This window comes from Mus caroli, unplaced genomic scaffold (assembly GCF_978045245.1).
Source record: "Mus caroli unplaced genomic scaffold, Mus_caroli_1 scaffold_6, whole genome shotgun sequence".
In the NCBI taxonomy this organism is placed as follows: domain Eukaryota; kingdom Metazoa; phylum Chordata; class Mammalia; order Rodentia; family Muridae; genus Mus; species Mus caroli.
This window is the reverse complement of record NW_028227261.1, coordinates 19422293-19449035: the sequence shown is the minus strand read 5'-3', so window position 1 is coordinate 19449035 and position 26743 is coordinate 19422293. Positions and strand designations below refer to the sequence as shown.

At 52.9% G+C, this 26743-nt stretch overlaps 3 protein-coding genes across 6 annotated transcripts in view; 2 read left to right on the top strand and 1 right to left on the bottom strand.

The window, feature by feature from the left end:
- Positions 1-2739, top strand: part of Kif17 (kinesin family member 17) — a 39408-nt gene extending 36669 nt beyond the window's left edge. For 2 of the 4 annotated variants that reach the window (XM_085838773.1, XM_085838772.1), the window contains exon 15: positions 1618-2739. In XM_085838773.1, coding sequence (XP_085694899.1) covers positions 1618-1796 — 179 coding nt within the window. In that variant the 3' untranslated portion in view covers positions 1797-2739. The remainder of the gene's footprint in view (positions 1-1617) is intronic. The other 2 variants (XM_021161280.3, XM_029475718.2) reach the window with 1 other exon arrangement.
- A 2265-nt stretch (positions 2740-5004) lies between these two features.
- On the top strand, positions 5005-12753 carry Ddost (dolichyl-diphosphooligosaccharide--protein glycosyltransferase non-catalytic subunit). Its single transcript, XM_021160900.3, has 11 exons — positions 5005-5236; positions 5359-5469; positions 8436-8522; positions 9581-9684; positions 9821-9915; positions 10338-10431; positions 10762-10910; positions 11004-11151; positions 11576-11696; positions 11806-11912; positions 12002-12753. The coding sequence occupies exons 1-11, from the start codon at positions 5077-5079 to the stop codon at positions 12149-12151; spliced, it is 1326 nt and encodes a 441-aa protein (XP_021016559.1). The 5' UTR covers positions 5005-5076; the 3' UTR covers positions 12152-12753.
- Positions 12754-13485: 732 nt separating this feature from the next.
- Pink1 (PTEN induced kinase 1) lies at positions 13486-26573 on the bottom strand. Its single transcript, XM_021160393.3, has 8 exons — positions 26113-26573; positions 20847-21131; positions 20009-20109; positions 17910-18092; positions 17362-17525; positions 16108-16235; positions 15599-15835; positions 13486-14290 (listed from the first exon to the last, which is right to left on the bottom strand). Exons 1-8 carry the CDS (start codon positions 26497-26499, stop codon positions 14033-14035), a joined length of 1743 nt encoding a protein of 580 aa, XP_021016052.1. The 5' UTR covers positions 26500-26573; the 3' UTR covers positions 13486-14032.
- Between the last annotated feature and the right edge of the window lie 170 nt (positions 26574-26743).

Genomic DNA, 26743 nt, shown 5'->3' with positions numbered 1-26743 from the left:
ATTCCCTAGGCCCCATGTAGAGAAAGAAAGAGCGCTGATCCCCACAGGTTGTTCTCTAACCACTTACAGGCATTGTGGAACAAACACATGGATGAATGTAACGGAATTTTGGAAAAACAGAACCCATGGGGCTTCTGGTAAAATATTCATTAGAAGTAAACCTTAGGGCTGGAGGGATGGCTCAGCACCGTGGCATCTTACAGCCCTCTGTAACTTCTGTTCCAGGGGATCTGATGCCCTATTCTGGTCTCTGTAGGCACAGTGCACACATAGTACACAGACATACATTCAGGCAAAATATCTATATCATGAAAAGTAAATCTTTCTAAAACTGATGCTAAATTTTTTAAACATCCTAAACTGAAACCAGAGACAGAGTAAGTGAATTTGGGTAGGAGAGGAAAGGCCAGTGAAGTCACTGAGGGGCTGCCACTGTGCCCACATAACAGATGAGGAAACTGAGGCTTAAGAGCCGACACTGGTAGGAAATGCTGGACTGTTCTTTGTGCTCAGGCTTCTCTGCCTTAGGTACCAGGCTGAAGCCTCAGTTAGAGGCTTTAAATCTCTGATTCACTGTTGGGAACAAAATAAGGGCGGGGGGGGGGGGGGCTGGGGAAGAGGGGGAAGGGGAAAGGCCCACACTCTGCCAGAGTTCTACCTATTCTCTGGTCAGTCAGGTGTGGGAGGGCTGCTAACTACCTTCCACTCATCCCTGAGTGGGCATTCCTCTATCCCACTCTTCAGGGGGTGGCCAGGGGCAGCCTTGCCTGGGGACCCCGGAGTTACCTTGCTAAAGCCCCGGGGTTATAGAAGAGGGATGAGGGAAGAGGTTCCCAACACTGACCAGAGTGCGCAGCAGATCTTGATGGAGTAGAGACTCTCTGTGGTTTAAGAGCTTTATTATAGAAATGCAGGGAGAGAGAGAGAAGGTAGAAAGAGAGAGGGAGGGAGAGGGAGAGGGAGACGGGGAGAGAGAGAGAGAGAGAGAGAGAGAGAGAGAGAGAGAGAGAGAGAAGGTAGAAAGAGAGGGAGAGAGAGAGAGGAGAGAGAGAGAAGGCTAGAGAGAGGAGAGGAGAGGAGAAGACAAAGAAAGGAGAGAGGAGAGAAGACAGAGAGGAGAGAGGGGGAGAGAGTGAGGGGTAAGAGGGAGACAAGTAAGAGCAAGAAGTAAGAGATCGAGGTGGGGCTGAACAGCACTTTTTATGGTCTTTACTGTTGCTAGGTAACTGGGGAGGAGTTTAGCCTGAATGGGCCATTGCCTATGTGACTACTGACCATGCTTCTCTTGTGGGGGCTGTGGGGGTGGTAACTCAGGCAGGGGCCAGAGTTCCAAGAGCATGAGGGAACGCCTACTGTGTCATGAAGGTGAATTATCACCTCCAGGGTTCAGACCTCAGCTCAACTGGAAACCAGCCTGCAATTCCCCACAATTCCCTACCATAGACCCTTTGGACTCAGAAGTGACGCTAGGTCTAGGTCTGAGATCCCAGCAGAGCATCCTTAGAGAGGTCCTAGCTGCAGAGCAAGGGCCTCAGGCAGGCAGGTATTGCCAGACCCTCTGCTTTCCATGTGTGGTGCTGTCCCCACTCACCGGTGCCCTCTGCTTCTTCTCCATAGCATATCACAACTCACCGCCGGGGCTCAACTCCTCTCTGAGCAACAACTCTGCCCTGCCGCCCACCCAGACCCCGGAAATGCCCCAGCCCCGGCCCTTCCGCCTGGAGTCCCTTGACATCCCCTTCTCCAAAGCCAAGCGTAAAAAAAGCAAAAACAGCTTCGGTGGTGAGCCTCTGTGATCCAGCTGCCTGCTGCTATCTGCTTTCAAGAAACTTCCGAGTCCTCTCTGCAAAGCCCCAACCAGGCCTCTTCTCTCCTACTCCACAGTGTCCCCAAGCCCAAGGGGATCTTAGCCCTGGGAAGACACGTTCCCTTCCCTATTCCCTAGAGAACTCCCTTTGGCCCAGGGCCTGAGCTTTGTGGAAGTTGGACTACACTTCTCAGAGAGAGGCCTGCTCCAGCTGTTCACAGGAGCCAATGTCCCTACTGACTTGCCTGCCACTGAGCCTACACTAGCCAGTGTGGGTCTACCTCCATGGGCTCAGATGCCCACCGATCTCCCCAGGCATTCTCACACAGAGCACAGAAGCTGCCAGCCACATGGACAAAACTCAACATCTTGGTGACTTAAGATTTGGGCCTCTGTGATTGGCCCCTTCCAAGGGAACCTGTGACACACGGTAGACCTGGAGCCAGCTGCTGTGCCTAGCCTACCTTTAGCTGGACAGCAGCCCAGAGAAGGTGCTTTACAGAAAGCTGCCCAATAAACTGCCTTTTGGAATAAGCGCCCTTTCCCAACCCTCTGATGCTTCCTGGGGCCTGCCCTGCTGTCCTGTAGAGAGACTGGTCACTGCTTGCAGCAGCTCTAGAGGTTCTGTCACCAGCACAAGTGACTATACAAACAGAACCATGTCTTGCTGAGGCAGAAATGGCCTGGTTTGTATGTATGTGTCCATGTGTGTGCGTGCATGTGTGTAGATCAGAAGGCAACCTCAGGTATCTTTTCTCAAGGACTCTGCCAATCGAGCTATCTCTCCAGCCTCTCTGTGTGTGTATGTTTATGTACGCGCGCGTGTGTGTGTGTGTATATATAAATATTTTTTGTGGGGGCACATGTGCTATGGTGTGCATGTGGAAGTTGGATGGTGACCTGTGGAAGTCAGTTCCTTCCCTCTGCCATGTGGCCCCAGGGATTGAAACTATGTCATTAGGCTTGGCAGCAAGTGTCTCCAGCCACCAAGTACCTCCCCAAACCACCCAAGCACACTCCACCCCCCCCCCCACCCTTTATTGTGTGTGCCTGAGTTGGGGACATGTGTCGTGATGCTTGGACGGAGAGGAGAGAGGCCAGCTTCCAGGATGGCTTCTCTCCATCCACGGTGGCTTCTAGGGATTGAACTCAGGCTTGTGCAGCAGGTGTGGTTACTGCTGTCCTACCAGGCTTCAGGGACCTGAACTGGAACTGTGTCCTGACATAGCCAGAAATGAATCCAGGTCGCCATGACAGCCCTCCCCTCTGTATTCCAAGCCTGACCTCGGTGGGCCCACAGTCAAGGGAGCTGACAGTTCCTCACCACTTCGGTAAACGAGAGCTGCACCCACTTTGTGGTATTCTGTGAAGGGTTAGAGTATGTGCTAGCTCTGTACTGAGCTACTCTGCCCTCCTTCTTATACCAGAGACTGTGGTAGGCCTTACTTATCCTTGGGTCAAGGAGTTTTCACGGAAGCAGCCAGGGTACAGGGTCAGACTACCAAAGGCCACTGCAGTAGAACCAGTCAGGGGAGGTTGCTCAGGTTTCTGAGGGAATAAAGCCCCACCCACCACCATGGAAAAGCAAAGATACAGATCTCAGGTGGGAGTCCTGGGGAGGGCGGGCACCTGTGGAGGGAGCTGAAAGGGCAACAGGTAGCAGGTGGGCAACTCAAGGGTGTGTGAGAAGGCTGGCAGTACTCAGAGCAGAGAACAGAGGGGGTTGAAGCTATGGGGAGAGGTGTAGGTGGGTACCTTGAAAGGGTGTCCTGACAATGGCACATCACTAAAGTCAGTGTCACTGAGTGGTGGGGTTGGGCTTCAGAGAAGTTTAGGAACGATAATTATTATATGGAGACGGTCACATCCAGCTGGCCTGGGACTTGCATGTAGGTGAGGACAACTTTGCACTAATTATCCTGATGTTTGTATCTCGAGTGCTGAGGTTACAGCTGCCAGCCGCCATACCTAGTTTTCTATGATACTGGACATCAAACCCAGGCCTTCCTGCATGCTAGATACTACATGCATCTTACCCACTGAACTACACATCCCTAGACCTCTACGTTTTATTTCTGTCCTGAATCTTGGGTTGGTGTGTTTGTGTGTGTGTCAGAAGACAACTTGCAGAAGTCCGTTCTCCCCTTCCACCGTCTGGGGCCCAGGGATTGAACTCACATCGTCAGTCTTGGTGGCAAACAAGCACCTTTATCAGCTGAACCATCTTGCTGGCACCCCATGTTGGCTTATAGACAATTCCGCTAGGCTCCACGCAGCAGCTTGGGTAGCCGCCAGCCAGGTGCGAGCCAGGCGTGTAAGGACTCCTCTCGGCTACCCTGCCTCTCTCCTTATCTCCTATTCTCTTTTCTCTCCCCCCAGATGTTCTCAGCTGGCTTCTTCTCTACCCTTCTCTGTTCCCCCCTTTCGGTCTCTACCCCGTCCCAAGTCCCCTTCCCTTCCACCGAAGATAAATCCTCTTTACACTAGGTCTGTCGCGTGGCTTGATTGTTCAGGGGATCACCTTGGCCGGGCCCGCCAAGTTGCTCCCTCCCGCCGCATTATACCAGCTCTCAATATGTGACCCCAGCAGGCCTGGACTCACTATGTGGACCAGGCTGGCCTCGAAGTCACAAAGATCTACCTCTGCCTCCCACTCGAGTGCTGAAATTAAAAGCACGAGCCACCAATCCCGGTTGTGAAGAGCCTTTTGATCACTAACCTGCTCCTTGGCCATCCACCCTGTTTCGGGCTTGGCCAGAGCCTATTTCCCCACCTCATTGCTCTCAAGAGATAAGCGCCTGCTTCCGAGCCCGTGAGACTAGCGACAGGCGAGGAAGTCACCCCTATCTGGTCCTGGTAATGACAACTGCGTCCTGGGGGAAAAGGGGCGGCTGCCTAGGAAACGGAAAATCTGGAGACGCTAGAGGAGAGTTTGAGAGCCTTGGCGGGAGCTGGCTTGGGCGGAGGCAAAGGGCGCCCGGCTTTGTTGATTGGCAGCAGCTACGGAGCTGTCTCTGTTGGATTGGCCCTTTTCCATGGGGGAGGCGGGGCCTCAAGTGCGTTTCGCCAATAAAGTACAGAGACTCGGCCTCCGGAGGGCCACTTCCGGCGGCGTTCCCTGCTTCTCGGTCCGTCCCCGCAGCGGCGTGGGCCGCGGGGCCACGGAGTACCCGGACCGCTTCCAGGTGGTACTCCACCGCTGCGAGCGGCCATTGGGCGGCCGCGAGGGACGCTTCCGGTGCCCAGGTGCTGGCCTCGGCTGCTGGGAGATGAAGATGGATCCCCGCCTCGCCGTCCGCGCCTGGCCCCTCTGCGGGCTGCTGCTGGCCGCGCTCGGCTGCGTCTGCGCCAGCGGCCCCCGCACCCTCGTGCTGCTGGACAACCTGAACGTGCGGGACACGCACTCGCTGTTCTTCCGCAGCCTGAAGGGTGAGCGCCGCGCCGAGCCGAGCCGAGGGCATGGCCCGGGTTGGGGCGGAGACGGCGGCCCCCTCCGAGGGCTGCAGCAGGGATTCCTCTCCTGAAGGGGTTCCCGGTTTCTTTTCCTCCAGACCGGGGCTTTGAGCTCACCTTCAAGACCGCAGATGACCCCAGCTTGTCCCTCATTAAGTACGGGGAGTTCCTCTATGACAACCTTATCATCTTTTCCCCGTCGGTGGAAGGTAAGGGCGCGCGTCGCCCCTCGAACTGGGATTGGAGGGCTCAGGAGACGGCTGTCTTCTTGTTCCTGGGCATGTTCTGGATCTTGGGGTGAGTTTCGAAGTATAGTAGAGGAAAATGTTAATTGCAGCCTGGGCCTCGGAGATTTCATCTGTCAAAAAGATACAGCTAAGGATAGAGTGCCAAATGTCACCGTAGACACTTCGCTTCTGGAGAAGGGGGTTTTCTCTAACAAAGGTCCTGATAAAGAGGCTCTTGATTTGACTTGCTTGTGTACAAAGATTTGTCACATTATTAACATGGATTGCTGTAAAAAGTCATTCTGCAGGTCATAAGAATACAAATACATACATGCCCATTACCCCTTAAGTCCTGATGAATGTGTTTTGGCTGACTAACACAAGGCTAGTTGGTATCGGGGGTGGTGGGAAATATGCATGTATGTGAGGTTGTGCACACTTCTGTGGACGTGTAGAATCGGGTCACCTACTCTGTCACACTCCTCACTCCCTTAAGCCAGGGTCTCTCACTGAACCTGAAGCTTGCCATTTTGACTAAGCAGGCTGGCCAGTGAGCTCTCAGGATCAGTTTCGGCCTCCTGATGCTTGGGTAATAGGCACTGCTTGTCATTTCCAGCCCTTCCTGGAGACTTGAACCCAGTGACCGACCTGTGGCTGCCTGCTAAGCCATCTCACCAGCCCTCAGAGACTACTGAATGGAGTGAAGATCTGTAACTTAACACTTAACTATTTCTGTCTTACAAGGCAGTTCAGTCCACCACTAGACATTTCTGTTGAGATCTACTGAGCTGAACTTTGTCTCTCTCTGCCATGTGTGTATTTGGAGAAGTGTTCTTAACCCTTGGGCCTGAGAGTCTGGTGTCCCCAACCGAGAGTAGATGACATGAGAGTCTCATATTTTTATCTTGCAGAGATGCTTGCCCTTCCCATAGCTTTAGCCACTTCCTATGTGTCTTCACGATATCTCCAGTTCCTTTGCAACGTCTTTTCTTTCCTTCTTTATTTTTTATTTATTTATTTATTTATTTATTTTTTGGTTTTTTGAGACAGGGTTTCCCTGTGTAGCCCTGGCTGTCCTGGAACTCACTTTGTAGACCAGGCTGGCCTCAAACTCAGAAATCCACCTGCCTCTGCCTCCCAAGTGCTGGGATTAAAGGCGTGCGCCATCACCTCCCGGCTCTTTTTTCTTTTTAAACACTTTTTTAAAAAATATAACTTAGTTGTTTTTGTTTTACATATATTGGTGTTTTGAATGCATGTATGTCTGTGTGAGGGTGTTGGATCTCCTGGAACAGGGGTTACAGACGTGCTAGGAATTGAACCCAGGTCCTCTGGAAGAGCAGCCAGTCCTCTTAACCACTGAGCCATTTATCTGTCCAGCCTGACAATTTCTTATCTGTTTTTTTGTTTGTTTTGCATGGATATTTGCCCAGCATGTATGTCCCACCATGTTTATGCCTAATGCTTTCAGAGGCCAGAAGAGGGTGGTGGATCCCTTGGGACTGGAATTGCAGACAGTTGTGAGCTGCTGTGTGGGTGCTGGGAATTGAACCCTGGTCCTCTGGAAGAGCAGCCTGCGTGCTTAGACACTGAGCTGTCTCTCCAGCCCTGGCCATTTCTTTTGCCTTGCTTTTTTGGTGAATGTGCTAGGTAGTTTTTCCGTTTCATCTTTGGCCCAGGCTGTCCCTGTCTGGGGTAAGATGTCCCTGCCATTCTCTCTTTCAGTTAAACATGGATGGCCTTTTGTTTCCCCTGGCAGCTACTCTGTATTCTGTAGTTCACACAAGAGTGGCTTCTGCCAGCTGTCTAAAGTGCCAGTCCCCCCAGCCCCACCCCTGGCTCCTGCTGTCTCCCTTTAGGTCCCATGGAAAGCCCCTTCCCTGGCGCCCCAGCACCTACTCCTGGTTTAGGATGCTTTCACAGCCTGGCACAGTAGCTTCTGACCCACATGCTACCTGTACCCAGCTCCACCTTGGGACCAAGGAAGTCATGTTGTTCTCCAGCTCAGAATGTTCCATCCAGTGCCTTCCACCAGTCCCAGCCTTCCAATAATTGGCTACCTCACCTCACTCCTGGCCTCCTGTCTAGCCCCGTAGCTCACCCTACCTGGCAGACTTGACACTGCTGTTGTTCACTCTGCCTATGTGCTCTTCTGCTATGCTGCTGCCCGGCTAACCCTTCCATCTTCACATGTGTCACTGGACAAAGGCTCTCCTCACTAACACAGTGTCTCCCTTCCCTCATTGTCCCTTTCTTTGTTCCCAGCCCATAGGAAATACTTAGCAAGGAAGTAGATAGACTTAGGTTAAACACCAGACTCACTCTGGAGAGAACCCTAGGGCTCAGCAAGCCACACCTGGTGCTGGTGGCAGCAGTGGTCAGTCACTAAGTGAACTGGCCAGAGTCTCAGCGGTCAAATGCTGGGGGCCAGCAAGCCCTTTGGGTGATGTTTAAAGCACTGAATGGTTGTGCTGTGGATAATGGGAACAAGGAAGCCGTTAGTGTTAGGCCAGTGAGCCTTACAATCCAGTGAGTGTCTTCTGTGTATTCTGTGGTACTTCCTCAAACAGCTTAGGTGGATCGACATTGATAGACTACTGGAGGGTGGCCCAGGCATGGTGCCAGCGATGGCGAAGGTGCATCTGAGTATTTGAACAGCAGTACTGTGAAGCATGGGTGGGGCTGTTGAGCGTTTTTTGAGTGAATAGATGTGGCTTGGAATGTGTGCTGTCACGTCAACAGATGTGACCAGGACACGTTTGGTAATTGCATCTGAGTGCCAGGGCATTGCTTCGATCATGCGGGTTTGTGCCGTGTAACAGGTGTGGTGGATTCCCCCACCCTCTCATTTTGGGAGCTCTGGCTGCTCTGGAGGGTCTGTTACCTCCATGCAGGTGTCAGAGGGGGACAGGGTGCCTATAGTCACTGTGTCTGGGGCCTTCTTGCAGATTTTGGAGGCAACATCAACGTGGAGACCATCAGTGCCTTCATTGATGGTGGCGGCAGCGTTTTGGTGGCTGCCAGCTCTGATATTGGTAAGTCTGCCCTAGGAAGTTGTAAGACTTTGCACCGGTTCTCCATGGAGCTCAGAGAGCTTTGCATGCAGGAGATGCCAGCGTGGGACTGGCCAGGGAGGCAATGAGAGAGATGCATTGGCCCTTACGGGTGTGGTATGAATTTATAATCCTAGCAAGCCTGTATAAAAGACACAGTCCAGGTGTTGTATTTACAAGCCGTGAGCCTAGATTGGGCAGATCTAACATTTTCCCCAGCTGTAGGTCCCTTGTTACTTGTTGCTTCTCCTGCCCTTGTGGTTTTGGGTCATGGAGGCTTCTTTTTCCTCTGTCTCACTGCCTGCAAACCCCTCAACTCAAATCTCCAGTCCCACTTTTCTCCCTCCCCTGCCCAATCACAGGCTCTAGCCTTTTACTGACCAGTGAACTTGTCGAGAGAGTTCACACGGCATCGCTTGAGTCCCTGAGGATCTGTTCATGGGGGCAACCACATCTTGAGGAACCAAAATTTGGTGTTAGAATCTAAGCAGCCTCAGAAGAACCCACTATGGGGGAACCAGGAAGTCAGTGAAGAACCCACTATAGGGGGAACCAGGAAGTCAGGGAGGCAGTGAAGAACCCACTATAGGGGGAACCAGGAAGTCAGGGAGGCAGTGGGTGGAGTCCAAAGTTGCACAGCAGTAGGAAGAGAATTGTATCCTTAGTTCATGCCCTGGTCCTTCAGCTCCAGCAGCAGACAGCTCAGGCCTGTTTGCAGCAGTGCTAGCCTTTCATCTCAGTGGGTTACTTGGTGTGGGGTAGTGAGGAGGACAGGTGAGCTCAGGCCTGTTGAAGCCAGCATTGGCTTTGGCTTTGGCAAGTTTGCTAAGAGGGTGTAGGTAGAACCAAGTTGTTAAATCTTTATGTGAGGAGGGTGGCTGTCATTTAGCTCCACTACTCATCCAAGCCCTGGAAGTGGTGGCCTGCCTGCTGAAGGCTCAGGGCACCGTGGCTGACCAGGTGAGGGTGAGGTGTGAAGTTGTGGCCTGTGTTATCTGACCGACCAGGGCTCAGCCAGGCAATCTCTTGGATCTGTGCAGGTGACCCTCTTCGGGAGCTGGGCAGTGAGTGTGGGATTGAGTTTGATGAAGAAAAAACAGCTGTCATCGACCACCACAACTATGATGTCTCTGACCTTGGCCAGGTAGGCAGGCTTGTCCCTTCAGATATCTGGATCCCCCAGCAAAGCTCAGCTTTGCGTAGAGACCAGCTGGAAGTCGCCAGGACTCCCTGGCCAGGACCCTCTTCTTGACTGTTTGCCTTGTCCGTCCCCTTCACAGCATACGCTCATTGTGGCCGACACTGAGAACTTGCTGAAGGCCCCGACCATTGTTGGCAAGTCATCTCTGAACCCCATTCTCTTCCGAGGAGTTGGGTGAGTGTGCAGGGGACCAGCGAGACCCGGAGGGACAAGGGCCACTTGCTGTTTGTGGACATCAAGCCAAATTTAAGGTTGAGAATGTCCCTTCCCCTGGGTGATGCCAGTGAGTCTCACTGTAAATGAGGAGCCCAAGTGCTTGGCTATTGAGAAAGGATCCTTCCGGGCCAGATGCTACTTAGGTGGCTGAAGCAGGGGGATCTGGGCTTCCATGCCAGCCTGGCTAGTGAGACCATATCTTTGGATGGATGGATGGATGGATGGATGGATGGATGGATGGATGGATGGATGATGAACAAATGGGAAAGGGAAGAACTACTCTGGAAATTCCCTAGGGGAGATGGTGTGGGACCCCAAGTCCCGCAGCCATCAGTGCTAGGCAGCCTGCTCAGTGCTAGGCAGCTCTCTCCTGCTTGCAGAATGGTGGCAGACCCGGACAATCCCTTGGTTTTGGACATCCTAACAGGCTCTTCAACCTCTTACTCCTTCTTCCCAGATAAGCCAATCACCCAGGTAAGTAAGCCTCTGCAGGCTCCATGCTCCAGCTCCTGGGCCTAGTGGCAAACCCAGAGCAGAGCCATGTCAAACACACTCACGTGTCACACACACACACACATACACATGTCACATACATGAAGCCATGGGCCATGCTGACCTCGGTCCAGAGGTGCTGGGACCGGGACAGTGGTGGAAACAGTGGGATCCTAGGTCCTCCGTCAGGTGGGCGTGGAAGCAGAGCTATGTCGGTCAGTGCCCAGCTGGGTTCAGCCTGCTGTCCACTTGCTGTGGTGGCTTTGCCGGTACTCTGGTAATGCCCAGGTGACCGCCCTGTTGTGTTTGCAGTACCCCCATGCGGTGGGGAGGAACACTCTGCTGATTGCCGGCCTCCAGGCCAGGAACAACGCCCGGGTCATCTTCAGTGGCTCTCTGGATTTCTTCAGCGATGCCTTCTTCAACTCGGCAGTGCAGAAGGCCACACCCGGTGCGCAGAGGTAATGCCATGGCATGGAGCATGGTAGTGTGTGCTGGCCTGCTGGCACCAACAGGAAGTGGGCTGCAGCCTCCCCTCTCCCTCCCTTCTGCAGGTACCCTCAGACAGGCAACTATGAACTAGCTGTGGCCCTCTCACGCTGGGTGTTCAAGGAGGAGGGGGTCCTGCGAGTAGGGCCTGTGTCCCATCACCGGGTGGGCGAGATGGCTCCACCCAATGCCTACACTGTCACCGACTTGGTGGTAAGAGGTCCTGGGAGGGCAGTCCTAAGATCGGGGGGCTCAGCACAGAGGCTTTAGGGGCGTCCAGAAGGATGACTGTGTACTTCAGTCTGTCCCCGAGAGTCAGCAGAGATGTGGAGTGGCTGCACAGCAGTGGAGGGAGGGCCTGTTCCGTCTACCTGGTGGAGCAGTCAGCTTTATCGGTTGAGTGACATAGCAGTTGGAGCTTTGGGTTGGATGTTGCAGGCTGGAGGGGAGGAGGCAGCCTGCTCGCTCACACTTCAGTACCGCACTAAGGACCTCAGGCCCCAGGAAGGCAGAGGTGCTCCAGCTGTTGCCCTGCCGAGGAGTGGTCAGCCATGCTCAGTGACTGCGGGCCTCCTGGAGTCCCTGCCACCTCTGGGGTGGGCATTAAGGGCAGTCCTGACCTGGCCTCTCCTCTCAGGAGTATAGCATCGTGATAGAACAGCTCTCCAATGGCAAGTGGGTACCCTTTGATGGTGATGACATTCAGCTGGAGTTCGTGCGCATCGACCCCTTCGTGAGGACCTTCCTGAAGAGGAAAGGTGTGTGTGACTCCTGCCAGAGAAAGCCTCTCAGCTGTCACCTGTGCCGGCCACAGGACACACTTCCCCCTGGGAAACCCTCCTGGTTTTAATGTTGCTTCTTCCCCAGGTGGCAAGTACAGTGTCCAGTTCAAGCTGCCTGACGTGTATGGCGTATTCCAGTTTAAAGTGGATTACAACCGGCTAGGCTACACCCACCTGTACTCTTCCACCCAGGTAAGCGAGGGGCAGTCCTGTTTCTGGCCAGTAGGTGTCGCCCTTAGGCCTCCCAGCCACCAGGACCTGTCATCTCTGTCCCATTACAGGTGTCAGTGAGGCCACTCCAGCATACGCAGTATGAGCGCTTCATCCCCTCCGCCTATCCCTACTATGCCAGTGCCTTCTCCATGATGGCTGGGCTCTTCATCTTCAGCATCGTCTTCTTGCACATGAAGGAGAAGGAGAAGTCTGACTGAGCCAGAACCTGGGGTCCACACAGCACGGCCGAGGCCATCACGAATGGATCGGTCGGGTTAAAGGCCATGGGAAAATGGCGCAGCCTTACCTCAGAGGGCGAGGACTATGGGGCGGGGGGCAGGGAACAATTTTTTTTTTCTGTAAGTTTTCCAAGTTTGAATCACTCTGTGGCAATTTTTGTATGTGCAGCCGCCCCCATTTCTAAAATAAAGAGAACCACTGCCCTCACCTGTCACCTGGCCCCATGACACTGATGATGGCAGGGCTGCTGCCTAGGGACACCGTGCCAGAGCCTCCGTGCCTCTCATCTCTCCTCAGGGAGGTGGGGATCACACAGTGGAAACTAGACTGACAGCTGGCCTAAGAATTGCTGCTGAAGAGACCCGAGAGGGACTGGAAAGATGACTAAGCTAAGCACTGCAGAGGACCCAGGTTCAAGTCCCAGCACCCACATGGCAGCTCACAACTGTCTGTAATGGTAGCCTGGGGGGATCCTTTTGTGGCCTCCCAGGAGACCAGGTATTCAAGTGATACATCATATGTACAGACAAAACACGATATGCATAAAATAAACCAAACCCCTGTGTTCCTGTTCACTGGCTCTAGGTCCTATCAGTGTTCTTTTAGTTCCTTTGTTTTTGTTTTGTTTCAAGACAGGGTTTCTCTGTGTGGCCCTGGCTGTCTTGGAACTCACTCTGTAGACCAGGCTCGCCTTGAATGCTTGCGAGATTTCTACATGCTGGGGTCAAAGGCATGCACATGAGCCACAGCCCAGCCACATCTGTTAAACTGTGTTAAAATGTATGTGAACTGTCTCTGTTAGGGCGTGAGACTCATTCCTAATGGCAGACCCTCAGTTTAGCACACTGTGCTCTGCTCTATGCTGTAAACTTGAATTTAATATTCCATGGCTCCTGTAAGGCTGGCACAAGTCCCCCAGCTTCCACACCACACCGAGTGCCTGCTGCAGCTCAGCGGCTCTGAGGGACGCATTCCCAGACCCTGCAGACACACCTGTGCCTTGCACCAGCCCTGCAGGTCCTGCCGTAGGAGGATGGTCATAAACACAGCGTTGCCCTCAGCCCAGAGGGCACATGCCAGGCAATACTGGCCACCTCTGTTATAAAGCCCATTCCTGGCATGAGGGACAGGGACCACAAACTGCCAGCTACTGCCCTGTCTTGGGTCTCAGAGCCAGGAAGGACGGGTCTAACCCCCTCAGCCTGTCCACATCCACCATCACAGGGCGGCAAGGGCGGGGAGTGCTTCCTGGTCAGCAGAGTGAGTGTGATTTTCCCCTGGTGGGAGGACACTTGGCTCCAGTGTACACATCTTCAGCATGGAGACTGTCTTTAATGCTTTAAAGAGTTAGACATTAAGAATGCATTTAGCCCAGGAATTGGTAAATTTGACTATGAGCCATGCTGGTTGCCGCTTACAAATTAAAGCTATTTTTTTTTTTTTTTGCATTTCTAAGTGGTTGAGAAAAATGAGCAGAACTTATTGACGACAAGCAAAGTTAAGTGTTGGCCTCGCTGCAGTGCTTGCTTGTCCTTTGCCTCAGGGACAGGTTAGTTACTACAACTACTTCATTCCCTGTCTGGCCCTCTATAGCTTATCAACTCCTGGTCTGGCCTGATGTCTTAATTCTGCCCAAGAACCTAACTGGACGGGCACAGGTAGTGCCTCTCTCCCTCCTGAACTGTTCAAGGCTGTTTTTCCCATTCGCTGAGCCCAAGGCTGACCAGCCCCTCCTCCACTCCAGCTTGTCCCCTGACTCCTGCCCACCCAGCCAAGCCACCTTCTTCAGCCTTCGTACACCATCATGACATCACGACACAGATGCCCCTTAGTCTTTTAGTAACTGCAGCACAGGGCCATCATGGGGCTGCCCTCCAGGAAGAGAGGAGGAGGGCTGCCTGGCAGAGAGCTTCACACTCCAGGTTAGCCAGAAACAGCATCTGCAGCTTTGTCTCCACGCAGCTCTTCTCTCTCAGCCTGTCAGCCAGCAGAGTGGCTGCTGACTGCTGCAAGAGCCAGGCAATCATCTTGTCCAATTTCAGGTTCTTCAGGGCTAGAAGATGCTCGCCCCAGAGGCTTAAGTGCAGCACGTTTGCAGCTAAGCGTGCAGATGGTCTCTGCAAAGCAATGGAAGGTGCCGTCAGAATGCCTGCACAAAGCACATGGTCCACACTGCAGCCGAGGGAGTGTCATCACAGGCCTGCCCCAATTTGATTCTTCCTCCTGATCTTCCCTCAGCTACCCCCTAACCAAGCCCAGGACCTTTGCCCATGTCGGCTTTGCTGGGACACCTCTGTCATGAAGGGGTCCCATACACTGCTCTGGTCTCTAGCACTGCGGCCAAAGGCCTTTGCACCTGATGTAGTTGCTGAGCAGCTGCTATGAGGAGGTGAGGGTGTGAAGAGCAAGGAGTGTGAACAATGAGGTGTGTGAACAGTAGGATGTGAAGAGTGAGTGAACAGTGAGAGTGTAAACAGGAGTGTGAACAGTGAGGGGTGTGAGCAGTGAAGTATGAACAGTAAGGGGTGTGAACAGTGAAGTGTGAACAGTGAGGAGTGTGAACAGTGAGGGTGAGGAGGCTGCAGAACAATAGGCTGAGGCGAGGCCTGTCTCAGGGTTTTCTAAGGAGCCACCTGAACTAGACCTGCCTTTGCAAGTTTGGCTCAGGCAGACTGGCCTCTGGGCTCCTGCTGGGCTGAGAGCAGTGCTCCTTCCATTGCTGCATCTTTGCTACATGTTTCTCAAAAACACATCCTTTTCTTTCCAAACCAGTCTCCTTTAAACAAAATATTCTAGTTACATTTATTTATCTGGGGGCGGCAGGCTGCAGGAGTTTGGCTTTCTCCTTCCTGTGTGGGTCGTGGGGATCAAACTCAGCAGCAAGTGTCTTTATCCGGTGAGCTATCTTGCCGGCCCTAAGGTTTTTTCATTCTTGTTGGATCTATCCGATGTGTGTGGGTGTGCGTGCTGTGCATGTGTGTGTGGAGGTCAGAGGATAACTTGGTGAGGTCAGCTCTCTCCTTTTGCCTTCGTGTGGGTCCCAGGTTTTGAACTCCAGTTGTCAGGTATGGCAAGCCCCTTTACCTGCTGAGCCATCTTGCCAGGCCATCCTAAGCAACTCTAACATAGCCAAAGCCAAAAGGACTGGGAAGCACGGGTGACATGGCCCAGCATGCCAAAGCCCCATGAACAGGGAGTGAAAGGGACCCAAAAGGACCCAGAGGCTACGATGCTAGGCCTCTGATTCAGGGCTAACTGGCCAGCTTCCTGCCCTGTTTCTTCTGAAACCTACCCTGTTCTGTAACTAGCCTTTGCCTGTATACGACAGGCTCTGTTTAACACTGTAGAACTTGCCTAAACTTAGCCTTGACTCAGACATGAGCAGAGGCCCTCACCCAGAGGCCAGAGCTTGGGAACAGCCTCACCTTGCTGGCCTCTCGCTGGAGCAGTGACCTCACCAGCCATCTTGCCTCTGGAGGCACCGACTCAGGCATCTCAGGCAGTTGAGCTTCCTGGTAGCTGCGGCTCTCGAGGTGGGCACTGCCTTGGCCATAGAAGGGATTGGCAAGCCCAAAGATTTCATAGGCGATGGCCCCCACAGCCCAGGTATCAGCTTTGCTGTAGTCAATTACCACACTGGGGCCAGAATGGGCTGTGGACACCTGCGGGAAGCAGAAAGAGAGAGGTCAGGCCCCACTGGGCCTATCCTTTGTGTTCATGCACAACCTAAGCTGGGATCAAATCTGAACCCAGCATGTAAATGCATCACAGGGAGGCATGAAGCCCGGAGACATCTGCCACAGCCGCCCATTGATGCAGACAAGCCTCCCAGGGACCTCAGGCCAGCCCAGTGAAAGTGGGGGCTGTTGCTTATTGGGAACATTTAGGAAATGCCCCCTGTTAGCAGGACACAAACACAGCAGGCAGGACTCACCTCAGGGGCCATCAGGGAGCCATTGCCACCACGCTCTACACTGGAGCTGTTGAAAGGCAGCCGCAGGCCAACATGCTGGTCAGCCAGGCAGCAGCCGAAGTCTGAGATAACCAGCCAGGGACAGCCATCTGCAGAGAGGCGGCCAAGGTGAGCGGTGCAGTCTGCCTGTACTCCTGACAGCCCCTCCCAGATCCCCTCCAGATGATACCACCAAGATAAGGATGAACTAGACTAGCTACAACTCAGAGACTTCACCCTTGGCTAAATGGTCCCCAAGGGTCTTTATATTCTAGGAGTCTTATATTTGAGTTTGTAATGCCAGTAATCTAACAAATGGACCTTGGGAAATAAAGGTTCCTGGAGTTCCTTAAGAAAGCTTTCTAGTGACACATTTAATTATTTTAAGTTTAATTTTTAAAAAGATTTGTTTTGGGGTTGGGGATTTAGCTCAGTGGTAGAGCGCAAGGCCCTGGGTTCGGTCCTCAGGTCTGGAAAAAAAAAAAGATTTGTTTTATTTTTATCTATGTGTGTTGGTGCCTGGAGAGGCCAGAAGAGGGCGCCAGATCTTCTGGAGCTGGAGTTAGAGGCAGCTGTGCGTTTCCACCTGGGTGCTGGGAACCAAACTCATGCCATCCAGAAGAGAGAAGCGCTTAAGCACCGAGCCATCTCTCCAGCCCTGCAATCCTCTAGAACATCCCAGGCAGGGCTTCTCATTGCATGTTCACTGCATACTGCCAGTGATGGAGAAGCCGGGGGTTTGTGTGGGCAGCTTTCACTGGGCCACAATCTGCCTACCTCTCATTGGTTCAAGAACTACAGGAAGGATGGTATTGTTCTGCAAGGGGGTCACAGAGAAGACCCCAGGAACTGTAAGAGGGCTGTTGCCTATCTTACCCATGAGATGGAGGGGAGTCCTCTCTTGAAGTAGAGCTAAAGAAGGCAGTACAGAATATTCAGAGGGCTGGGGAGATGGCTCAGTGGTTAGAGTGATGAGGGCCTACTTGGATCCCCACCACCCATGTCAAAGCTATAACCTCAGCACTAGGGCCATCATGGAGAGAGATCCCAGGGCCTTGGGGGCCAGCTAGCCTTACTGAAACAGTGAGCGCCAGGCTCAGTGAATGACCCTTTCAAAATACATAAGGGAGAGAGAAGGAGACAGAGGCACACACACACTGCCCTCAGGGTCTCTAATCCCCCTTCCTGGAGCACTCTGGGTGTGTCCAGAGCACTGTGGCTCTGGCCAGCATCTACCTGAGTCCCACTCCACAAGGATGTTGTCGGACTTGAGATCCCGATGGGCAACACCCTGCTGAACCAGATGGTCCACGCCCTCCAGCAACTGCAAGGTCATCATGGTAGCCAGGCGAGAACTGGGAGTCTGCTCCTCAAGGTACTGGCGCAGGGTACAGGGGTAGCTGGCAGGAGGGGACAGAATGTCTGGGGATCACAATTTCCATGGCCTCCTTCCGTGCTAGGACTGGGCCTTTCCCCGTCTAGAGTTTCTCCTATCTTTATTCCCAGGCATCTCAGAAGCCATGCCAGTGCCGCTCCCCAACTCCTCAGTGCCGTCTCTGAAGTTAGCTGGCACTGAAAGAGGACGCCATAGAGGGGGGAGCTACCAAGGTGCCAAGAGCACATTCTGGAAGATGAGATGATCTATCGTTCATTCTAACACAGCTCTCTGCATTTCTGTGTGCTTTGTTCCTCCCTGTGCTCCAAGCACAGACCAGCTCCCAGGGGACAGGAGAGGCTGCTGCACGATCCTTACTCCCCACCCCCACACAAGCGCCACCACTTACTTCTTCATAACGAGGAACAGTGTGCGACCGTGGCCCAGGCCTTCTGGGTAGTAGTGTGGGGGCAGCACGTCAGGATAGTCAGCCAGGGCCCCCGGCAGGAGGGGCACAGATGAAGTGAAGGCGCGGAAAACCCGGATGATGTTAGGGTGTGGGGCAAGCTCCTTGGGACCATCTCTGGATCTTCTGTTCAGGCAAATGGAACAGCAGATGGGGCCAGCATCAGAGACAAGTGCTGGGCAGACGAGCTAAGGCCACCACCACAAGCACCCATTCAGGCAGAGTTGCCATATCCACTGCAGGTCTGCTCTCTTCCAGCTATTGCACCCCAACAGGGGTGACTTCTCCCATTCTAGCCCACCCTTTGGCCCATCTATCCATCTCACATGGCGGAACACAGTGGTTCAGAGACCCTGGCGGCTGCCACACTCAGTCCTTGGGCAATGCTACTCATTCCCTCTGAGCTCAGGGCAGAGTGGGAAATACAGACTCAGATAGCAACGCTCTGTGCAAGGCAGTTGATACACACAGAGCACTACAGTCGTGCTCAGCAGCACAGGGACTCAGCAAGGCTGATGTACTGTTAGCATTTACTACGGTCACGCAGAGAGCCAGGCATTAGCTACAATGCTGGAACTATGTATAGAGCAGAGTTGCCGCTTTGAGATTCAAAGCAGGAGTAATTCTTTTAGCTCTCTGAGGACAAGGACCCAGCCCAAGTCATCTCCGCAGTCACAGGGACTAGCATCCCCTTTCCCAAATGAGTCCCCAACACTGATGCAGTTCGCTGTAGGGCTGCCACCTGGTGGCCCTTGTTCACTCCTGCAGGATGCCCCACAGCCAGGGCCCCACAGAAGCACGGTGGTTAACACTGTGGACAGGGTGGCTCTGCCTCTCTGCCAAAGCTGACTGAACCAAAAGCGGGCATTAGGAACCGAGGTCAGGGTGCTCATGGGTTCATCTGAGATCCTGATGGCTGCTGGGAAAAGGAACAGGCAGGGAGGTCACTTCTCTTAGGGGACACAGGGAAGGCGACTGGAAGCAAAGGCCTGCAGGACCAGAAGAGCCACAGAGAGGAGCACCAGTGCTAAGGGTGCAGAGGAGAACGGAGGAGTCCCCAGCGATGAGCCAAGTTCGGGAGGATGCCTGCCCTGTCCTGGGGCCTAGTGTGTTCTTGTACTGCCCCTCTGTGTCACAGGAGTGGGTCCTTGCACTATGTAGCACTGTCTTTGCCCTGGGTCAATGGTGACACGGAGTGTCAGGACCTCAGCAGGAGGCTAGCAGCACCCTGGCAGGTGTCATAGTAGCTTCAAGGCAGTGTGGGGAGATGGGAGGTTTCGTCCAAGTTAGGTCTGTCTGCAGTGTGCAGAAACTGCAGCCTGAGCAATGCAGACAGCAATGCTCCGGCTTCTGAGGAAGGTGGTGTGAGCTTTCGGGAGTGGGGAGGGCAAGGGACCTGAGGTGGGAGAGGCAGCAAGGAGCAGAGTCTGAGGTTTCCAGACAGAGGCCAAGTGGCCCATGAGTGTTCTGGGGGGAGGGGGAGGGGTGTCTCTGGAGACCCAGCAGAATTTCAGCTAGTACCCTTGGCACAGGCACCAGAGGTAGAATACAGAACCAATTGTCAACCAGAGAAACCTGGAAAAATCGTACAGACACATAGGACCGAAGGTCAGGCAGCTAAGAAAGTCATGGAAATAAGTAGAAGGGTCAGGGCTACGGGAGTTTGCACTTCAGGCTCTCATCCACTGTCAATAGTGTTCTCGCCCGTGGAGACAGTACGTGTGAACCACTAGGTGGCGCCTCATTCACAAAGGCTTACCACTAGGTGGCGCTACACCCAAACACTGCTTTGCCAGAATTAGGACAATGCCTAGCCTTCTGAACTGGGCCTCTTTGGATGGTGTTTACTCCTGCACCCATGTGAATCAGCCACCAGCATCATTATTAGCTGGTGTGAGACAAGTTTAACTTATCCACAAATCAAAAATCCTTACAGGACATCATACGATAACTGTGCAGCGTAGTAGACGTGGTGCTGAGTGCTGGGGAGACGTTTATTCTCAAAGAGTGCGTGATTGCTCGGTGGGCAAAGGAGTGCTCACCTGCACGTAACTGCTCCATACTCTCCATCCAAAGCCACGCGGCTTGCCGGGACCAGCTCCTGGCTCATTTTGCTTAAGATGGCTTCGCTGGAGGAACCTGCCTGAAACACAGCCACAGGGCACGTGTGATTAAACAGATCTGAACCAAGACGATTGCAACCTAGATCTGGCTTTGACCATCGAGGTGAGATAAACACCTCTAACGTGGCAAGCCCAAACCATCTACTCCCTGAAACTGGCGGAAGGTACCACTTAGAGAACGCTTGCTATACCTGGAACTCTCGGTAGTCAAGTGGCCCTGGAAATGAACAGAGGCCAAGATTTCAGAGCCCTTGATGCTTGCTACCAGGGATGTCTTCTGTCACCACCAGCTCAAAACTGACCACAGGGAGGGGGACAGACAGCTTTGGATCATGCTGGGGTATAGAGAAGACCATGGCTCCTCCCTGGCCAGAGAAGCCAGTCATGGAAGGAGGAGTGAATGGTTTTATGGCTGACCTCAGATGAACTAAGCGTCAGCTCAGAAACCGGTGGTTTAGGCAGTTGCTGCTCAGAGTAGTTCACAGAACAGAAGCCTGGGCAGCACCATCAGAACTTGTGAAAAAATCAGACACTCAAGGTCCACCCTGACTGAATCCAAATCTGCCATGGGACCTGAGTCCCTGGTAGATGGTGGACATGTTACAATCTGAGACCAACAGCATCAGACTCTCAAATAAGACAGGAGAAGCCTAACCTCATAGGCTTTCTTGTGGAAAGCCTGTGAAAGTCTCCCCCAGTCCCCAAAGACAATCTCTTTGAGAAGTGCCTGCTCAGAAGGGGGACAGTCCATCCTTACCGAGATATTCCACATCATCTTGATGGCAAAGGGAAAGGTGGGGGTCCCTGGAGCCTGCTCCCCGTCTGCTCCCTTCGGGACGATACCCGGGCCCTTTCCTAGAAGGCCAAGGTGTTTGGACTTTTCCAGGTGCTGGGGCAGCGTGGGCATGGTGGCTTCATACACAGCGGCATTGCAGCCCTTGCCAATGGCTTGCCCTATCAGATAATCCTCCAGACGGAAGCCCTGCCAGCATCGCGTGTCCAGTGGGTCAGACACATGCTTGGTTTTCTGTGTAAAAATTGCCTGTGAGGGAAAAGAATGCAGTTATCTGGAGGTGGAGGGCGGGGAATGGGGGGGGGCTGGGAGGGGCCACCTACATAGCAAACACAAGAGTGGGGAGGCACATTGATACAGGGTTCTCATGCAGCCTGCTTCTGCTTCATTGCCTAAGACAGTCTTTCTCACACATCTCCTCTCTCTCTTTTTTTTGAGGGGGGGGGTAGGTTGTTTGAGACAGGGTTTCTCAGTCTAGCCCTGGCTGTCCTAGAACTCGCTCTCTAGACCAGGCTAGCCTTGAACTTAGAAATCCACCTGCCTCTACCTCCCAAGTGCTGGGATTAAAGGAGTGTGCCACCATGCCTAGCCTGAGACCTTGTCTTTAACAACTAAACAAAACAAGACAAGTAACTTGTATGGGCACTTTTTACTTGGCATTATTCTACAAACAGTCACGTGGCATTTGTTCTGGTCTGTGTAATGCCACGTTGGGCACTGTGAGTGATATACAGACAACTGACAGCTCACAGGAGTATGGACGGGTCCATACAGAACTGTCATCTTATTAACCTGGTTCCTATGTATTTGGCTATCTGACTGAACAGGACCTAGAACCCATCCCCTGTGGTCACTAGGGGACAGCTGTGGCTTGCCCTGGAGCTTTGCCAGGCTGTGCTGTGCACGCCTACACTTGTTGGTTTCTGGGGTCCTGGAGCCCTACCTACGCTAGGCAAGTACTGTCACTGAGCTATGCCCCTGCCCTGCATATCTATCTGGGCTTGCTCTGCAGTCCCCTCTCCCCGAGTCCCTTCCCGATCTCTCCTCCCCAGGCCCCCATCTGCGTTCTTGCTGTGCCTGGCAAAACCCTATTGACTCAAGCCCAGACTGGGTCACCCTTCCTCCAGGACCAGCCCTGGAGACCAGCCTGTCACACACACCTTCTGTGGTTCCTAAGGCACTGGGTCCCTAGAAGCTACTATATTTTGAACCAAAGCTTCTAACTGTTTAATACAATGGAAATGGGGGCTGGTGAGATGGCTCAGTGGGTAAGAGCACCCGACTGCTCTTCCGAAGGTCCAGAGTTCAAATCCCAGCAACCACATGGTGGCTCACAACCATCTGCAACGAGATCTGGCGCCCTCTTCTGGAGTGTCTGAAGACAGCTACAGTGTACTTACATATAATAAATAAGTAAATCTTTAAAAAAAAAAAAAAAAAAAACAATGGAAATGGCTGTGCCCTTGCCCATAGCTTTACAAACCCAAATCCCAAGGGGTGGGAGAGATATTTGCAGAGTGATCCCCATCAACCAGGGTTTTGAGCACAAGATACCATACTGCAGTAGCACATTCCACACTGCATGGTCCAGACTTAACTGTAACCACACTTGCATGTGTATATGCACATGTGTGTGGGCATGTGTGTATCCATGTGTATGCATGTGTGCACACCTGTGCATCAGTGTGCAGCCTCCTACAATCTCACTTCATGTGGTCTCATGTGATGACCACCCAGTCAAGACACAGGGCTGCTCCTTGGTTCCTCCAACCTCTGTACCGCCACAGTGCCATCTTCAAACGACCCATATTAAGAGAGTTAGACATGGAATCATGCGGCGTGCAGCTTTCTAAGCCCCAGTTTCTACATTTAGCCTGCTGTCCAAGGAATATTCAGGTCCCAATCTGCATGTCTAGCTGGTTGCTTGCTAACTGCAGAGGGAGACTTCATCATGAACATACAAACCATGGCTTATGTTACTGTCTCTTCGCTCATGGGTGGATGTTTTTGTTCCTGGGTATTATGAACAATGTTGCTACCATCATCAATATACTACACTAAATAGATTTATAATTAAATTGTAATTTTTCTTTTCTTTTGGGACAGAGTCTCACTACATATATATCTGGCTTGCTATGTAGACCAGGCTCTCCTCAGACTCAGTGATCTGCCTGCCTCTGCTTCCCACAAGTGCTCAGACTAGAGATATGGTCCAACATGCCTAGCACATTTTGTCAAATATGTATGACATACATTTGAATACTTCTGCAGTGTTAGGAACGATCATGTTGCTAAGCAACCACTATCATCATTCAAGCTCTGCAAAACTATAAGACTCTGTGCCTACTCTAGAACTATACTCCATTCTTCCTCCTCTCTGTCTGGGCATGTAGAGAAGCCTGCCTCTTAGAACTAGAGCCATATACTGTCTTTAAGATTCATCCATGTGTAGCAGGTGCCAGAATTCCTTTTCAAAGGCTGGATAATACCCTCCATTGTATCTACTCTGTTTATCCATTCATGCACTGAAGGACTCGGGGTGGGGTGGCGTGGGGTGGGTCACTTCATCCCCTGGCTATTGTCAGTAAGTAGCCTTGAGCTTCAGTGCAGAAAGGTCTGTACACAATTTCCATTATGCCAAATATTCATACAGAAGTGGAATTACCAGGGAGAATGAGTCTATTGTTAATCTTCTGAGGTTAGGGTTACTGTTGTCCACAGAAACTGCAGCACACAGGGTTTTGTGTGACTGTTTCTGTTTCCCCCAGTAGATGCTAACAACTTCAACGACAGGCTGGTGAGATAAACACCTATTTAATTTTGTATTATGTTCCATTGGCAACAACACCAGGAATGAGCGCTCCCGTTTCCCCACCTCATGGTGTCAGCTATTGTTCTTACAATAGGTTAGCTATTCTGGGAAGTGTGAATGGATAGCTCATCTACTTTCCATGCACACTTGTCAAATGGCCAGTGGTGGTGAAAGTCTTTACACTGGCTTACCTGTCACCTGGCCTCATACCTTTTCCTATTGTTTGTTTGCTTGTTTGAGGCAGGGTCGCCCTGCATAACTATGTAAGACACAGGAACTGGATTCCAGTACTAGGAACAGGGAGGAGAAGAAATGCTTGTTTGGTCCTTCATTGATGGTTTAGAGCATGGTGCTTAAGCCTCTGCCCCTCAGCCCTTACCCTGAAGCATGCAGGGGCTGGTCTGACTCAGCAAGTGGTTCTAAACCCCAGGGGAAAGGCTGGTCTCCTCAAAGAAGGCTGAGTTCTGGCAGCCAACCACCTAAGAACTTAAATTGCAGAACCAGCTCTTCCCTGGGCCTGCTTGCTGGTTTTAGATCTGCCAGACCAGCCTGAGCCAACTCCTCAAAATAAGTCCCAGGCTCTAAATATACACATCCTATTGTTTCTGTTTGTCTGGGTGACCTTGACCAGACAACTGTGCGACTAGAGAGGTCTCTGTGCTATTTTAAGAGTTTAAAAGGCCCGAGAGCTTCCATGTATCCAGTCATAACTCCACTCTGGTTAAATACTAATATGTTAGATCTTCTGTGTTCTCCTGAAATTCCAGCTTCACTGCAGTTTCTGCTCAGCCTCTCTCCCACTGTTTGGCTAAACAGGAGTGGCAGTCTGGCTCAGCAGAGGGCCAGACTTTTGAAGGGTGAACTTTGGGCACTGCCTTTTATCAACAGTGTGATTTTGAGTAAACCTTTTCATCTTTCTTGAGCATGGGCTCTCTGTAAATTAGGATGATGAGTGCACCAAGGAATAAGAGTGGTAGGGGTTTTAGAAGATGTGTATTAAGCATGGTGGTCCATACCAATAATCCCAGCACTTTGGAGATAGAGGTAGAAAGATCAGAAATTCAAGGCCAAGGAGCTAAAGGGGTTTGCAACCCCATAGGAAGAACAACAATATCAACCAACCAACCCCCTCAGAGCTCCCAGGGACTAAACTACCAACCAACCAAAGAGCACACATGGATGGACCCATGGCTCCAGCTGCACATGTAGCAGAGGATAGCTTTGACTGGCATCAATGGGAGGAGAAGCCCTTGATCCTGTGAAGGTTCGATGCCTCCGTGTAGGGAAATGCCAGGGCAGTGAGGTGAGAGTGGGTGGGTAGGGGAGCACCCTCATAAAAGCAGGGGGAGGAGGAATGGGATAGGGGGTTTACCGAGGGGAAACTGGGAAAGGGGATGATAACATTTGATTGGTTTTTTTTTTGGGGGGGAGGGGGTTTGAGACAGGGTTTCTCTGTGTAGCCCTGGCTGTCCTGGAACTCACTTTGTAGACCAGGCTGGCCTCGAACTCAGAAATCCGCCTGCCTCTGCCTCCCAAGTGCTGGGATCAAAGGCGTGCACCACCACAGCCCGGCTGGATGATAACATTTGAAATGTAAATAAATAAAATATCCAATTGAAAAAAAAATGTCACTCGGGAGGCAGAGGCAGGTGGATTTCTGAGTTCGAGTCCAGCCTGGTCTACAAAGTGAGTTCCAGGACAGCCAGGGCTACACAGAGAAACCCTGTCTTGAAAAACTAAAAAGAGAGTTAAAGACAAATCTGGGCTACATATACAAATCAAGGCCCTGTCCCCCTTTTATGCATCCCAAAAGAAAAGAAATGTACTCAAAGCCATTTGTTACAGTGCAACAGGGACCAATAATCAGCAGCTTTTAAACCGTACTGTTTGCAAAGTGTCGGCATATCAGGCCGTCAGTAATGGGAAATAGGTCGGCCTTAATTAACAGATCATTTCCAAGAAATTTACAGTCCAAGCCATAGATAGACCTTAATCTTTGCCTTATCCCCTGACCTACCTACCCTCAAGGTCTAGGCATGCCCTCATGCTCTTAGACACATACCTAAGATGCCACCCGCCACTCAGTCCGGTTCACGAGTACCCCATCCCCTTAAATTGCCCAATCACGGCTCAGAGACCTGCCCTTCCCAATGCCCAGGCTCCTACCACGCCCTGGTTCACGACCCGCCCCAACACCACTAGGATTCTGAGGCTGCCCCAACAACTATCCAACTAACTCCGCCCTTGCTGTCCAATTTGGCCCCGCCCCTCCAGCAAGGGCCCGCCCCGCCCAGATCACTCACTCTCCTAACCCCGCCTCCTCCTGGCCTAGGCCCCGCCCCGCCCCGACTGGCCTCAGGGCTCCACTCTGGCCAGGTTCGGCCCGCTCCCGGCTCTCCCGCCCACCGCCGCCCTCACCTGGATCTCTTGACAGGCCGAGGCGGCCCTCCGGCCTTCCGCCTGCTTCTCCTCGATCAGCCCCAGCCCCAGCCCGAAGGCCAGGAAGACCGCTCGGCCGCAAGGGCCTGCGCCGCCCCGGGCCCGCGCCATGAACTGCCTCTGGATCCGCGCCGCCAGCCCAGCCACCGACTGGCGGAAGAAGCGGTAGCGGTCCGGGAGGGGGAGCCCGACCGGCCGAGGCTGTGCTCCGGGGCTTACGACCCGGCCTGGGCGCTCTCCGCGGCCCCAGGCCGCCGCGGGGCCGGGCTTCCCCCAGCCCGACAGCGGGCCGGGCTTGGGCGCGAAGCGCAGCAGCAGCGCCCGACCCAGCTGCAGGCCTCGGCCTAGTGCCTGTCGCACCGCCATGGTGGCGCGGTGACCGGAGCCAGCTGCCACCGCCACAAACGTCTGGGACAACAACAACAAACTTCGGGGGCGGCGCCTGTGCGCAAGCGCGGGGGGCGGTCCCCGGCAGTTCTCCTGCGCAGCACGCGGGGGCGCAACCCGCTCATCCCTGCATCCCTTGGTGCAGCCGGTTTGCACTTTGAACCCAGGTCGAGGGGTTGCGAACAACTTCACTGGTCCTGGTTAAGATGAGACGTTGAGCCAG

What these genes read in the sequence shown, in the direction of transcription:
- Pink1 (XM_021160393.3), bottom strand. Translation starts at nt 26,499, where the DNA reads ATGGCGGTGCGACAGGCACTAGGCCGAGGCCTGCAGCTGGGTCGGGCG. An exon ending in AGATGATGTGGAATATCTCG is followed by an intron (nt 20,110 to 20,846) that starts GTAAGGATGGAC and finishes GCTGTGTTTCAG; the next exon opens with GCAGGTTCCTCCAGCGAAGC. An exon ending in GCTCCCTGATGGCCCCTGAG is followed by an intron (nt 15,836 to 16,107) that starts GTGAGTCCTGCC and finishes TGCTTCCCGCAG; the next exon opens with GTGTCCACAGCCCATTCTGG.
- Ddost (XM_021160900.3), top strand. Translation starts at nt 5,077, where the DNA reads ATGAAGATGGATCCCCGCCTCGCCGTCCGCGCCTGGCCCCTCTGCGGG. An exon ending in GTTCTTCCGCAGCCTGAAGG is followed by an intron (nt 5,237 to 5,358) that starts GTGAGCGCCGCG and finishes CTTTTCCTCCAG; the next exon opens with ACCGGGGCTTTGAGCTCACC. An exon ending in ACCTGTACTCTTCCACCCAG is followed by an intron (nt 11,913 to 12,001) that starts GTAAGCGAGGGG and finishes GTCCCATTACAG; the next exon opens with GTGTCAGTGAGGCCACTCCA.